Source organism: Macrobrachium nipponense, chromosome 35 (genome assembly GCF_015104395.2).
Source record: "Macrobrachium nipponense isolate FS-2020 chromosome 35, ASM1510439v2, whole genome shotgun sequence".
Lineage (NCBI taxonomy): Eukaryota > Metazoa > Arthropoda > Malacostraca > Decapoda > Palaemonidae > Macrobrachium > Macrobrachium nipponense.
Window position 1 is genome coordinate 15,865,946 of NC_061096.1, and position 16,519 is coordinate 15,882,464.

General features: G+C 34.3%; 1 protein-coding gene across 11 annotated transcripts in view; it reads right to left on the reverse strand.

Annotated features, from left to right (window-relative positions):
• LOC135208437 (uncharacterized) overlaps positions 1–16,519 on the reverse strand; it is a 579,462-nt gene that overhangs the window by 162,220 nt on the left and 400,723 nt on the right. For 10 of the 11 annotated variants that reach the window (XM_064240610.1, XM_064240608.1, XM_064240615.1 and 7 more), the window contains 6 exons: positions 15,881–16,054; positions 15,481–15,615; positions 12,256–12,361; positions 9,402–10,687; positions 7,911–8,061; positions 1,913–2,113 (listed from right to left, as the gene is read on the reverse strand). In XM_064240610.1, coding sequence (XP_064096680.1) covers positions 1,913–2,113; positions 7,911–8,061; positions 9,402–10,687; positions 12,256–12,361; positions 15,481–15,615; positions 15,881–16,054 — 2,053 coding nt within the window. The remainder of the gene's footprint in view (positions 1–1,912; positions 2,114–7,910; positions 8,062–9,401; positions 10,688–12,255; positions 12,362–15,480; positions 15,616–15,880; positions 16,055–16,519) is intronic. The other variant, XM_064240613.1, reaches the window with a different exon arrangement.

Sequence of the window (16,519 nt, forward strand, 5' to 3'; positions counted from 1 at the left end):
TGCTTCCTTGTTTCATTGTGCACACATGAGCTCTGACGATTTGTAGTTAAAATACAATTGATCTGATTTATATAGATTTTTGGTATTATGCCAAGCACTGGGGCAATTATTGCCATTAAGTGCTGGAACAGAAATTGACAGTAAAAGGTTTGAAAGGTGTTTCAGGACAAAAACCTCACAATTGTACTATGAAACAATTGTTAGGAGAGGGTAGACAGTAAGATAGAAGACAAAGAATATGGACGGAGGTACAGTAAAAGGAATGAAAGTAGTTGCAGCAAGGGGCCAAAGGGACACTGCAAAGAACCTTAAGTAATGCCTACATTGCACCAAATGAGGTGCACTGACAGCACTAACCCTCTACGGGGGTTAAGTACAATTCCATAGCCTACCACCTCCAAACTGCACGAGTTTGTGGCATCACTGTTTGCTCCATTACATACTAATGAAATTCAGTGATTCTTAGTCTGACTAAAGTGTCCACTATTGCCCCAACCCCACTGCAGCCTAGCTAGCATCTTGCACAAAATATATGGTATGTCTCCAATACTGGTGCATATTCTGATTGACTTGTATGTACATTTTTGTATATACGTATTTTGTCTATTCTTTCATTAGCATCATGTTTAGATATTCATAGTCTCATCATCTTAGAATATTCAGTCTTCTTTAATTTTACAATATTTTTATGCATTTTACTTATCTTGGAAGCATACCTGGTAGGTACCTAGTTAGAACTTTTGAAATCAGTTATGCTCAGTCAATGTTTTTTTACGGTAAATTCTACAGTACTGTATATTGTAAATATTTTTAGAAGTAATTAATTTTGTATATATTTCTCTGAAACAGAATGATTTGAATATTTTCATGGAATTGCTGTGCGCTATAAGCTAAGCAAGTTGCTCAAGTAGGCTATATGCCAATCTCTGTTACTTAACGGATGTCATGATTTCCTTACTTACCAGGAGGTGCATGCCCTCCAACTGTCTGCTAAGTTGAGGTGCCACTGTTTAGAAAACTGGTTTGTAATAGTTCTTACAAACAAAATATGTACGTATTACAAATTATAAAGAAAAATATCTTAGATGATAGTTGCCTTCACTTTCAATGATATCGCAATGCACAACTAACAAAAAATCATGACTGGCTTCGCTAAAAAAAAAAATGTTTAATATGCACATCTTTAGTGATAGATTCTCTCTCCAACTCCTAATGATATTAATTTAACAAAAGTTAAAACAGTAACTTACATTTATAACCTGGTTGATAAAATTTGTACTATTGTCAATGTATTGCATCAAACTATGAACCTGGTTAGTTCAAAATTTCACATTTAAAACATGATTTTAGTTTCTAACTTTCAATCTTACTTTACAGCAGCTGTCATTACCATCCCCTCAGTTTAAGTAGATTTGCTCTTTACAGACCATTGAGGCAAAAATTATGCAGAGTTTTAAATACTATGCATCATATTAATAAAATCTGGCCTGAGTATATTCAAATTTATTTTGTTAAGATTCTGAGAAGGTAAAAAGAAACCCAGAGCTATTCAGAGCCTACAATAATTAAGTATATAGTGTTACAGGAGCTCTAATTTTTAAATTAAAATAATTTCCATCTCTCTCTAATTTCAATTTTTTTAATTAAAAATCAGTATCCCATATTATTCTTTCACCTCATGACATACATGGCATGTGATAAATTCATTACCCTTATTGTAGAAGCACAACAAAAATATGAAAATGTTTTGATAAGGAATTTCACAGACTAAGCAAGGATGGAAAACGGGAGAGGGTACTTTCAAATATCATACCAATGTTGGGCCAGTAGTCTGTAGTCAAACTTTTAGTTAGTTGCATCTAAGGACAAAGCAAGCAATTTGACAATCCTTAGGAAAGAAAAACAATCATACCTGATATGGAAGCAATAAAAGGTTCAAGGATAGAGAAGGAATTAGTGCGATTCAGCGATTGTTGAAAAGCACGGCGTTTCAATGGGGGCAGGTTGCCAGTTTTTCCAATACCAACAGTTCCTAAAGCTCCAACACCAACACCACCACCACTGGACCCAAGCAAGCCTCCACCAGCATGCCCAAGTTTCAGCATTCTATGCCCTATAAGCAAGGAGTCATAATCATTGATTAAACAGTAAAATCCCTTGTGTATGTAAATAGTGTAATGATGAATACCAAACCCAGGAAGTAGTTTGAACTATTTCAAGTTTTTGGCTATTACAAGTGTTATAATCAACAACAAAAGTGATGAGCTACATGTCCAAATCCCCTTTTTCTTGAGATGCGCATTAAATTATTGGCTTCTTGAAATGGACATAATTTTTATATCTTAAAAATTATTGTATAGTACTGATGTTGTAAACTTCAATTAACACCCAAAGCCCTCTATGGGATGTATTATGGAATTACCTATTCTTTTCTACTGCATAAATGCCATCATTAGCCAGTATGTGTTTGCATTCAAATATCTTTTTTTTTATTAGTAAATAAACTGAAATTAAAACTTTGAATGGTCCTCATTTTTCTTGAACTCCTTCATAAAAGTGTATTAATTTCTGGAAATACCACAGATTGTTCCTGTGAAATTACAAGTACACACTACAAATATACAAAATAAAGGCTGAACTTTTTAACAACATACATAACAATGTCTATTTCAATGAGTTGACAATTGAACAAGGAACCCAAATAATGCTGTCTTGTGAAATCAGAATAAAGACATAATTGTTTTGCTTACCTAAGTAAAATAATAAGAAATACCATAAAAATTCAATCTAAAACTGAGACAGAATATTATCTTGGTCAATATGTGAATACTAACACTGTTACTCTACTCATGTTTATGACACAAAACAAATCAGGTAAAAAAAAAAAAAAAAAAAACACAGACGACTGCATGAGATGCACAAGATGGTAGCTTTAAATAGTCCAAATAGAGATTTTTACTTCTGGTAGAGGAAGTCTTTGCAATGGTAAGACAAAATAATGAAACACTTTACAAACAAAGGAGACGTCAAACACCTCATTCTTCATACTTCACAATCAAAGCTAATGTAAAGTCAACTATCCCTTTGGCTTCCATTTAAGAATCACTGATTAATCTCTATTTTATTAAGCTCTATATTCTGAAATTGAAGAATGAATTCATACTGGGTTTTTAATCTATATTCTGAATAAAAACCACCTTACTAATAACCTGCAGCACAGATATATTTATCAGTAATTTGACTAAATTTATGTAATTTCCCTACAATTGTACAAGATATACCTATAGAGAAAAACGGATTGTATGTTGGAAACTTAAAAACCATAACTTTATTCAAGGTATACTTATAGTAAGTAATACTTTTGTTGTCTAAACTGATGCCAATAACAAAAGGCTGTTGCGTCATGCCAGCGTTAAAGGAGATTTGGAATTTACATTTTTTTTAAAGGAAAAGATATACATTAAGCATCCATACAATACATTTTAAGTATTTTGGTAACTAAAGGAGTTCATGCGGTGACTCCACAAATGCCATCACTCCCAAAGCACTCTGCATGAATCCCAACCTACAACACAACACCAATAAAAGTTTATAAAATATTTTCAGATTGCTTAAGTAAAAATATCTCAATTTACTCATGCTATTCTGCCAACATGGTACTCTGACACATCATCAACAGACAAGACATTTCAAGTCTTCCAATTTGGTTGGTATTCCTTATTAAAAAAGGGAACCCCCCCTACTCACTAGGTCAGTACCGTATACAGTGTGCCTTATGTTACAATATACAAGTTATTTGCAGTATCACCTCAGCAACAGCTGCATTACTTTCTTCCTTTTTCTCTTCATCTCTACCCACAAATTTTACATCTCATTCTCTAGGCAAATTCTGAATAACTAAAAACAGGACTCGGTGGTCTTATTCAAGCAATTAATAATAATAATAATAATAATAATAATAATAATAATAATAATAATACATACAGTAACTACTTCATAACATCATTGCTGCCTTAATAGTAAGCCATAGAGAACCTGAGAAAAGGGCACTCCACAAAGGTAATAAAACTGTTTATTAACTATGATTAAAATTTGCTTGTGTCAAAACAAAATAAAAATATTTAACTTAGGCTTAGTCACTGCTTAAGTAGGGGAAAATGCTATGGTTGTTCAGTATATATTTTATAAAATAACAGATTAATGCAGCTGATAATTTTTATCAGCAAGCAACATCTCAGGTGTTCAGCATCATTTACTGCATATGCTAAACAGCATAGTACACATTAAAATATGACAAAGCATCAGTCTGCAACAACACTCAATATCAGCAAGATTGTGCTGCATCAAGATATGACCAAGATGGTACTATACTCCATCTTGAGACTACAATATAACTATTATTTGATGATCAGTGATTAAAAAGCAGGGATAAAAACAACAGGAAGGTAATGATAAAGCTAATATCCTTCTTGGGTAGTCCAGACTTCAACAAGACCTTGGAGACCTGAGTGAGAACTCATAATTACATCATATCAAAATTTTAATATTTCTAATCTGGAGATTCAGAAAATCAAGAAAATTACCAAAGGAAATACTAATGCCATGACCTTGTAAGCACTTACCTCTGGAAGACTGAAAGTCTTGTACATTTCAATTAATCAACTTCAATACATGTACTGCAGTTTTCTTAGCCAAGAGTGAGAAAGAGGGTGCCTATGGAAGTCTTTATTTGTGATTGCTATAAATGGAGTGACTAAAATCATCTTTCATTAAGTGTGCTAATAAGCCTGAAGAGTAGCAGATTACATAATCTATTAAAGCTTTCTCTTTCAATATTTCCTTTGAGAACTTCCACAGCATAGAACAACAAAATCAAGTAGAACTAAAAGACCAAAGCTAGCCATGACCTCACTCATTAGTGAATTTAATTGTTGCTTTACAGTTGACCACATAGGTTATATAAAGAAAAGATTAGTTCTTGGAGTGAGTGATGTTAGTTGGTAATCCATGAAACATTGCCATTAAGGCAACAAAAATAACACTAGAAGAGAAAGGTTGTCTTAAAGGTAAGATCTGCAAATGAAACCAGATCTAAAGGTTTGACTATTTACAACCCCTAAATAGTCTTCCCTACTGATGATAAGAAACTCTATTCTGTACTAATCTAGAATATCACCTTGTAAAAATCTGCATATTCCTAGAACAGAGAACTATCCGCCATTATGTTATGTAGAACTGTAATACAGTACTATATTTCTGGGTGTAACACGTCAGAACCAAGAGATTGTGACGGAACCTCCCAAATGGCTAGCTAAGCCAAGGTGGCAGCCCCTGTGTTAGTTATAAAAGATGATTTAAACAAACCACCAAGCTAAAAATCTTACATCTCACAAGGGTGGTCCACTGGATATTTCTGAATAAAATGAATTATATCTTTTCTAATCATTTACAGCTCATCATTAATAAAATTATGATGTTTCTCCTGCTATTGCACAAATGATACAATGCATGTCAATGAAAGTTCTCTAAACAGTCAAAACATACTAAAGTAGATTCACTTCACCCGTGCATCTTATGCCCAGCACTGTTCCTTACGACGCTCCTGATTGGCTATTGATAAGCCAATCACAGGGCTTATAACTCTCAGTCTCTCTCAAGAATTCATGTAGGCAACATCTGTTCCAACATCTTTCAAACATTATAACTTTCATTACCCCTCAGTTTTATGGTAGAAAAGGAGCTTTTCCCAATTTCATCACTAAACATTGTCAAGCCAATGATTCAAAGATTATAATGATATAAGAATTATGTACTTCAGTAAACTTAATGCTAAAATATTTATAGTGAAACAAACATAACATTCTTAATATGAAATATATTCTTTCATTTCTTACATGAGATCACTGTGCATTCATCATTTATCATCTTGTGTTTCATACAGTTTCATAGCTTAAATGTCATGGAAGACAATGCTACCAAAAAAAATGATAGACAGGGCTATCAGTATGAAAATAACAAGCAAAACAGGTCTTGCTCGCATGATAACTTGATGATGTCATCATGATCACCACCCCTCCATAGAAGAAGTCTTATGGGGGAAAAAAGAATATTAAGACTTCATTATCATCACTATCATTATCACCATCACCCTTTCATATTCTATAGTGGAAATCTCTATATGAACAAAAATTGTTACTTAGATATTGATACCTTATAGAGGAAATTCATTTATCCCACTGATTTTTCTTTTGCTACAATCAGTCCTCCTATATCCCTCTTATTATTCCTTTTTATCATATATTACGATTTTCTTCATAATTCTTATATATCATTATAATCCTTAAATCATTGGCTTGAAGACGTTTAATGATGAAATTGGGAAACACTCCTTTTCTGCAGATAAAACTGAAGTGCAATGAAAGTTATAACTTTTGATAGAGAAGGGGTTGAACATACATCGTGCCTATGTGAACTCTCTTGAGAGACTTGAAAGTTTCCAGTCCTATGATTGGCTTATCAACAGCCAATCAGGAGTGTCGTAAGGAACAGCGCTGGGCATGAGATGCACGAGAGACGTGAATCTACTATGGTAAGAAATTCGTGTGGTAAAGAAGTGTGAACCTCGAGGTTTTTCCTGCAGTTATTAGTGTTCATCATACATGCTATAGCTCAAGTGGCTAGAGTATAATTGAGCCCAGATATATATGTAGGCACAGAGAAGTTCTAGAAACAGTTTCTCGTAGGTCTTTTAACAGTTTTTGTGCATACACTACTGACAGTGTGCTTTCTAACAACATTCCTAGTTCTTCATACTAAATGGGTCAGTTATTGTGGTGCTTCTACCTAGAGTGGATTAATTCATTTGTCTACCAGTAGAAAGACTTTCATGGCACATCTCAAATAATAATAAAAGGTTCAACTCCCCTGCTTCCTGAAGTAAGTCAGCTGTAAACATTATTCAACAATCATGTCTTTAACTTGTCTGAGGTGTTCCTTACACAATGTCCCCAAGACTTTGTGATTCTCGAATACCTACTGTGTATGGTCAGCCAACCAGCTAAGTGGGAGCTAAAATCAAATTCACTTTATATCTGTGCAAACAAACCCAGAAAAAAATCAGTCAACAAACCAGCAATTAAGTTTCCAAACATATTTATAATGCCATTAAAAATGCATAAGAATACTATCAGTAACATATTAATCATTAAACATTTCATAAAATAACAAAATACATTTAAAAAAAAAATTTTTCCTAGAGTTATATATGTAGCTTGCTCATTGTGTAAAGTGTATTCATTTTTCAAAATGAGAATACTTCTCTTAAGTTAACACCACACCATGCCGTTTCTCCTAATATTACTAAAATTAAACAAACTGGTAATGGCAAACACATGTTCTACAGATCCTGACATTAGTATAATTACAAAAATCAATATACTGAATTGATAGAAAATGTTGCAAAATTGATTAGAAGATTCCTGAATACTGCAGGTATGATTGTCTACCATGTGACAATTGAGGCAGCAATGACACTAGTGACTTACTGAGCAAGGGGACCCCCCCTCTAGTGAGGGATAAATACCTCACAGGAAGATTCAGAACTTTATTGGCTACCCAAAATTTGGTTCCTGATTAAGGCTGCATTATTATGGCCAGTATAGCATAAGAAAACTCTTTTTACTTTGCATAGACACAAAGGCCCTCTTGTATGTAATTTTTTTTAAAGTGTAATAATATTTAATGCTCGTATTATTCCATTCTTAGTTATTCAGTCCAGTTAAGTCATATACTATTTCTAATACAGTTTAACATTCTGTTCTTACACCATGGCGTACATAAGGATCTTTAAGACACATTTCCATTAAACACCACATATGTACGATTTAAAAAATAACATAAAAATAGCATACCATGATGAATCTGTTGAGATGGAGCTGAGCCTCTCCTAGTAGATAAATAATGTTGATCTGGCCTTTCAGCTCCCCCTCTCAGTCCTCCCCACAACTCCTCTGGTTTTAAAAGTGGGGCAGAACCACGACGACCATGAGCATACATACTTCCCTATAAAGGTAAAACATTTTGTTAAAGTTGTGCTTTCATCTATAATGTACATGTGATTATAACATCATAGCTAATTATACAGGTAATAAAAACCCAACTCAGAATGATACCTTACCATGTTTAGAAAGTTAATTTTTCCACAATCCACAATCCCCTAAACTAATACGGATATTAGCTTATTGTAAAGCTTCAACTTAAAAACATTATGTAAAATTACTCTTATTGCTCATGATTGTGTGGCCAACAAAATAATTATGAAATTATCCAATCTCAACTGAGAACATAATAGCCCATTAAGCAACATACAATTCCAAACAAAACACATCAACAAATCCATGCTATTTTTGTCATAAGTACTTTATCAGCAGTCTCTTTCAAATACCTTCCTATGGTTATATAATTTGTTTTAAAAAATAAGATATTTATATATGTATTTCCAGAATGTTTAGAACTTGTCCAGATAAAGAATCATTAACCTATAATAAGGTTATATAGTACTGGAATATGGTGCATAAATTCATATTGGGTCAAAGAAATGATAAATGCATGCATGGAACAATTTAGCATTTTCCTTGCAGGATTCTCTTTATAGATATACTGTAGTGAGAAATTTTTTATTTATTTTTAAAGCAATTTTAAAAAGGTCAAAATTAAAGTCTCAAACTGTTTTTAGACTATCAGCATTACATAATTGCTTTTAATATTTATTAATTTACTTTGATTTTAAACCCTAAACAGCCTAGAATTGGCACCAGTTATAAGATATAGTAAACGAGCTGGATGAATCATCATCAGTGCCAAGTTTAACTCAATTTGGATGAAATGAATAGTCCTATATGCACTTGGATTGCATTGAGGTTTGGCTTAACTTTTTTTTTATTGTTGCCATAAATGGTCACCTCTACATAACTGTTCTGTCTCGGGGATTTGTCCCAATTTAGAATAAAAGGAATCATGGAGTAATTTTCAAGGGATAATATTTGTGTAGGTCTCTTATGAAATTAGTTGATAGCCAATAATTATAATAATAAAAAATATTGAGCCTGAATTGCCAAAATTCACTGCTTCAAGGTTTTAGAAAACTTAATTTTTACTAGTCAATAAAGGTAGTTGATAGCACAACAGTGTTATAATCTGGAAAAATAATCTTATCAAATAGAATGTGAACCTCAATAAATGTCTCAACTGTACAGACAAACATTTCAAAACATACTATATTACCATGTCTCAATACCTATAGTATTTACAGTCTTTCACTCAACTGCATAAGAAACAATGATAATCACTAGAATATGTAACAATGACATATGCCAGTGTATCACCTGAAAATTCCAACATACCTGAGACTGATTGAGCTTATAAATGCCTGGCTTTACTAATTTCTCTCTAGGATCACAGGCCTTCTCCTCTTCATAGTTAAGGCTCCTCCATGCACGCGTTTTCCACAAAGGCACTGGCCTTTCTCTGCTGCTTACTGGTGGTTCCCTGGGTGCTTGATTTTCTTTATCTCCATCTAGATCTGGATGCTCCACACGTGCAAACTTGTTGCCCTCATGGTACAACCGATCCAGGAACTCTCGTTTACTGCTACTGCTAGAGCTATCAAGTGAAGCTCGTCTCACAAGCACCTTGCCACTTCGACTTCGGTAACGGGAACTATCTGAGCAGTCTGAATGAAGGAATGTAGCACCTTGATAACTTTGTTGAATAGAATTTCTACTGTGAACCCCACAATCTCGAACTGAATTAACTGGTTCACCCCTTGTTGACCTGTGTGTTTTGCCTCCCGCTCCATCACAACAGTCCCCACCACTACTGTAACTTCCACCACCACTACAATGAACACTACTACTACCATCCAAAACTGTACCCCTTGCAGAACTGCCAATAGCTTCTGTTCTTGGTTTTGTTTCTTTTGAAGATGCTGGACAATCTTCCTGAGCACTTTGGGTAGTAGAATCTTCACTTGGGGTTGGTGATAAAGGCTGTAATGTGTGTAGTGGTCGACTACGATGCTGGTGAGCCCAAAGAGGGGGAAGAGACATGCGACGTGCCAGCCTGCCGCCAGAATGGCGGGACCTACCTGTATCCACCCCTCCCATTGCAGTAATTGATGGATCTGGCAGGAGAGCTTCACTAGTGAGGGTGGTGTTTGGATCTGATAAACGGGATCTGACAGAAGTCAAGGAAACACCTTCCATCATTACAGTTTCAACTACCAATGGTTGACCCCCCTCTTCTGGCAAACTTTCCCTCCTAATAACCGTGCGAGGCACCAAACAAGGGAAATTGAGTGGCACCGAATGCCTTCTTCCTAACTGCAATGATCTTGAGACATTCTCTAAAGAACCCAGTACAGACTGATGACTATCTCCACTGCTACTAGGGGTGGTTCCACCTTCAACTTCATCAACATCTTCCTCATCAGCATCAATAGGTAATCTCGGAGGTTCTTCAGTTGCAACTGTGCTTCTTATGGGAGTTTGTTTAGCAACCTCATCAGACAATTGTTCTTCCCACCGAGTGAGGTTGGTGTTCAAATTGTTTACCATGGAAGAGGAGAGCCCAGTACCAAGCCAGCAGTTCCATGCAGAGAATAATGGAGAAACTACATAACGGATGAAGCCTGAAAAGAATTAACATATGGTAAATGTCTCACTGTAAAATAGTTTAAACAACCTATACATTTGGTAGACACAACTTACATGGGATATATTCCTATCATAACTGGTGAAATGGAACAATAAACAACAGTTACAATACACACTATATGATAAACGTATATACAGTTCCCACCACAATATATGCATTAATGTATTATATACAGTATAAATTGGATTTAATTATATAATTTTGCCTTAGAAGACATGCACTGGATTACTGTACCTATTGAGTTTATAACCAGTGTTTTAGTATTACTAACAATAAAATGTATTTACCACATACACCTTTTATGAATGCTTATGTACAAAATTTTGATGAAATGACTCATGCTTTACAGTATCTTCTCTGATAAAAATGTAAAAGTTTTAAATATCCCACAAAAGACCATAAATGAACATCATAAATGTTTACCATTGATTAAATTTATCATTACTTTTTACCCAACCTCCTAGGCAAATACTAAAAAAATATAAAATTAACAATAGTTTTACAAGCCCACTGAATAAAGATTCTTAAGTCACCTTGGATTAGGCTGAAATATATTTATTCAGTCTAAACTACACAACATTTAGGGCTTCTTCCTTAAAATAAATGTCATGGTACCTTTCAATTATTTGCACCATAACTAATATGGAAAACATCTTTCAATACATAAGTTCAGAAATACTAGAATATGATACGTCAGTGAAACGAGAGGATGAGTAAATAATACTAATACTAGAGTGTTTGATCAGTAATGAAACTTGAGAAAACAGTCCTGTATAAAAATTCTACACAATAACCTCTCCTAAAATGACAAATGTTAACAAGATTTGCATTTTTCGTAGGTATATCAAACCCATTCAATGCAATATCAAAGAATATGGTGGGATGGCTGAAGCAGGTAAAACCTATGTGGAAGGCTTTTGTTTGTATACCTAGAGAAAATGAAAATTACTTTAAATCTTTATTATTTGTTCCAACATAGATAGAAACACTTTCATATATGGAGTATCACTCCTTGCATAGGAGGTACGTCCCATAGCCAAGGATTAGTACCAGTGGCTCCTGTCGATGTTAAGGGAAGCCATGAGAACAGGAGACAAGGAGAATTCATGGATGAAGATAATATACTTCAGAGGAAAAATGTTTGGAGTGGTAAGTCACCTTGGTGGGCAGTTTTCTTAGACTACTGTAAGCTAATGAGTTACAGGAAAATTCTTCCATGTCCCCCCCCACCTCCCTTGAGAGAGAGAGAGAGAGAGAGAGAGAGAGAGAGAGAGAGAGAGAGAGAGAGAGAGAGAGAGAAAGCATAAGTCAGTGAGTATGGTTTGGCCCCCCCTCCTCCTGAGTTTCAACCTTTCCTGTTATCCAGATCACAGTGAGTCCAGCGCATGCACTGTAGATACCCCATATATGAAAAGCATAGTGCTTGTACCCCAGGAAAAGTTGTAATTTTGGCAAACAGAAATAAGCAGTAAAGAAAAGTCAACAAAAATAATGTTTCATAACTTCTACCTTGGAACAAACACTGAAAGTAAAAACACTTACCTGTTTGAATTTTTGCTACTGATGTTATATATCTGTCACATGAAGATGTAACAGGCAAATTCAACTGTCTCTCATAGTCCCCTTGACGATAAAATTCATCACATATCTGAAAAAATAAGAAAGCAATTACAACACAATGACAATTGTAAAAAAAATATTAAGTGATGATACAAACATGTTTATGCCTGTTTAATAAAAAAGAAAGTATGAAGATAATAGTACATAGCAAAATGAATACGACAAGCAGTTGTAGGGGCACATAGGATCGGATTTTATCACAGCTTAATTTCAGTAAGCGTAAAAAAAAAACAGAATCATGATTAATATTCTCTTTGACTCTTATGTTGCCTGGCAACTCTTATGTTGCCTGGCAATCTTACCAATAGCTCTGTTTTCCACTTCTTTGTCTAGTAACTTACTACCAATAATAACCTGGATAGGTTCACTCATTGTTATAATGCCATGGATAAAAAAGTTTGTACAGCTGACTCTCTTGAATTCCATAAAATATCAGCGAATTCATGTGGGTTAAGTCTACTCCTTAACGGCTTTCTCCCTCCCGTATTTGGATGTTGTCTGAATTTACTTTGCCTTGTGACAAGTATAATTTCACTTACAGGCTGATTAATGGAGCCTGGTTACAGTATCCTGCAGTACGAGAGCTTCACATCGCACGCCCGGACAGATCGTCTACAACTTCAAAAATCCGTTCGTCGCTGCGGACGACTGCAATGTGAAGGGAATAAGCTCCATCATAAGTGAACAAGCTTATTTCGTGGACTTCTTGGACTGACACCCGTATCCTGTCGTTAATCTCGTTTTTTAATGCGGAATGCTCCGGCGGCTGTCAGAATAACTACAAAAGGGACATACTTCCGACAATTATGACCAAGAGGATATTCAACTCTACGTTTGCTGGCGCAGGACTCGTGCTGGGGATGATTTTATTCATCGCGAACGTATTCGTATGGCATAGGATGCAGAGGACAAGTATGGGCGCAAAATAGAACGTCGGACCCTGCCCAGGCAATTTCCCCTTGTTTTTAACCATTTGGAACTGGCCATTTCATTTGGATATAGGTGGTTGTCTGGAACTGTGTAATGGTCGAAAAGTTGTTCGAACGCTAGTTAAATGTGCAGTGGGTGTAACCTCGGTCATGTATCGTATATATAAAGTATCATTTATCCCATATATATAAATTATCATAAATAACAGAATCGAAATATATGTGCGTGTACGCACTAGGAATCTATTTAAAGTGCACCTAGATTAATCACTTAGAATAGTCATTTATGTTAATCAGTTGTATTAAGTGCACATATATTGATCATAATTACATGAATCAATATATATATATATGTATAAATAAATCAGGTAGCCTATAATCAATCTGTTACCTTTTATCTTACCAATAACTGCAGTTAGCATAAAAATAAATGAAGCAGTTAGCATAAAAATTAATAATTTTTATCACTTCATATATGATTTTTATCAGTTAAAATATGATTTTTATCATGTTAATCTTTATTTTATGCAATTATCAGGAGTACATTAGTATTTTCTGTAGCATATGTATCTTAATGAGTTGAAGCGAAAAACTGTATCATTATATATCACGTGATCACTATTATTTACAAATATCATCATATGCATATGTCTTATATCTTATAACATGAATCTGTATTTGTGTACAACATGAATTTTTTTTTTACTTATAAATATTTTCTATATATCTATATATATTCACCATAATGTCTGTATCACACTCCTATAAGTAAAATGCAAGTGAAGCTTGAGTAATATTCAGTGGTTGGTTTTGTAGCCGACCGAGCAATTTATGTAAGTGTTACATAAGTAGAATATATGGTATGTTATTCCATATATATAAAAACTTAAAACTATGACCAATTAAAACCAGATTGCTAGCAGGAATGTGATCAGACCAGAGAGACAATAAGTAGGCTAAGATGACGTATACAATAAAGTAGGCTAAGATGACGTGTTGTACTCAGTCAAGTGTCTAGTGACGTCACCTGTGGTCATTCATTTGTTTTGAAAATAGTAATCCAAGCTTCCTGCTTAAGACAAACACCGCGACCTATAATTCAAACGGCCTACGTGATTTGTAATCCATGTCATGTGTGTGTATGTTCGTATGTTCGAGCTACTGTCTGCTTCCTTTATGATTTATAAACCAGATTGGAAGGAGAAGCGATCAAGCCATCGTCATTAGAAGACCTGTCCATTTTTATCTGAGCTTCATCATGTAGAATTCGATCAGCCATCATCATTGGCAGACTTGTACAATTTCATCTTATAATCTCAGAAGAATAGATGTATTTTTGTACTCAGTGTTTTCTACTAGAAACCTCACATCAGAAAGAGATCGAATGAAATTAGAAACTATAATCCCGAGTTTAACACATCTCCGTCGTCATAACCAAAGAAGATACTGACTTCATAAGTTATCATCAAACCCCAACACAATCTATGAGTATGGAAGTCATAACCAACCGACTTAGCATAAGATTATCGCAAGTCTAACATAACCTCACAGGGCGCCTTATTATACAAAGGCAACAGCCCTATAATATGTTCCAGAGAGAAATCAGTCTGTGAATCTGTAGTCCACGAATATGGGGGGGTTCACTGTATATCTACCACTGTTTCAAAGTTTAGTGATTTTGATTCAGTTTCAGTTTTCATTTTATGAAAATGTTCATTAAGACCTATTTTTGCTGCCGACTCCTAATATGTTACTTACTTCTTTGGGGTCAAGGATCATATGTATTCCCAATATCTTGACAACTTGATTAATGTACCATTCATTTTCCTGAATTATTGCCGCACTTTTTGTAGGTAAATGTTATGAGATTTTTTATACATTTTGATTCCAAATTTTTTCATAAAGTTTGTTGCATATCAGTTTCACTTGTCACTTTCTATTTAACTTCCAAAGTCATAACGCAAAACTTTAACATAATATTGAAGTAAAATGGGACAAGAATATGATGTTGCTTAACTTCATAAAGATTATAAAGGAGAAACCCACTGCTTAAAATGAGGGAGACCCTAGGAATATGAGAATAACAGCTTACCTAACATACCTTTGACATTACAATAATAAAAAATTAACTTAAATAATCCATAAGCTATATATACTGGAACAAAAATAAAATGACAGTAAATTTAATGAATTTCTGAGTTTATGGCAGTACTCTTACCTTGTGTGACCACTTGCGAGATATATCCCATGGCCGGCAGGGATTACATATATCAGCACATTTTAAAGCAATTTGTAAGCAGAAATGTCGATGGTCTGGATCCCGCATGTCTAAGCTTTCTCCATCTAAGTATTTCTGTAATATGGAATATTTTATTAAGAAAACTAACATTTTCTTCACGAGTGCTGTTTACTGTAGCAAATTAGATTAAAAAAAATGGACACAAACAGAATCTAGTAATCATAAACTTACTCACATAGATTTGCAATTTAAGCAAAAAGTCTTTACAAAATAGAATACAGCAATCTCATATGTAATGCATTTTTAAGATACGTCCTGTACTAATACGTACTGTACTAATACCGCATGATAAAAAAAATGGTCAAAAGCAAAATCATACCTGAAATCTTGTGAGGAATTCCTGTTGCCTTGTAATATCTGTAGCCAGGATGAGAGAACGGATCATATCTTGAAGCGTATTGACATCATCGGGAGACCAGGAATCCAACAACCCTGATTCCCACAGACAACCCATTGCGCATCGCCAGTGATGGTTTTCAAGAACACTAAGGTTCTATCAAGGATAAAAATGGACTTCTGAGAAGCTTATAATTTTTTTTTTTTATAAAAACAGCTACATTTAATAGAACATAACTTTACTCAAGTACATTAAATATTCACTTAAGCTCTCTCAGTCTTCATAAAAATGGGTTTTGTTAAGTTTTACATAGACTTTTAGTAATAAATTTTATAGAATACTGAACATTTTGAATTTCTTTCCTACATTTGTTTTCCCAAAACTTGCTGTTATCCACCAAAATACTGGTTAAGAAATGTTCTCTAAATAAAAATTTTATCAAATGTGAGAAATTATTACAACTGTAATGCAAAAAGCAGCCAAAAAATTAAAATTCAGTTACTGTACGCATTCAGTATACGTATTTTCATTCTTATAAGCATATGGTACATGAAAATGTCTATTTTTATCTTACCAACAAAATATTTTTTTTTAAGACCAAATTTGAAAAACACATGCTCC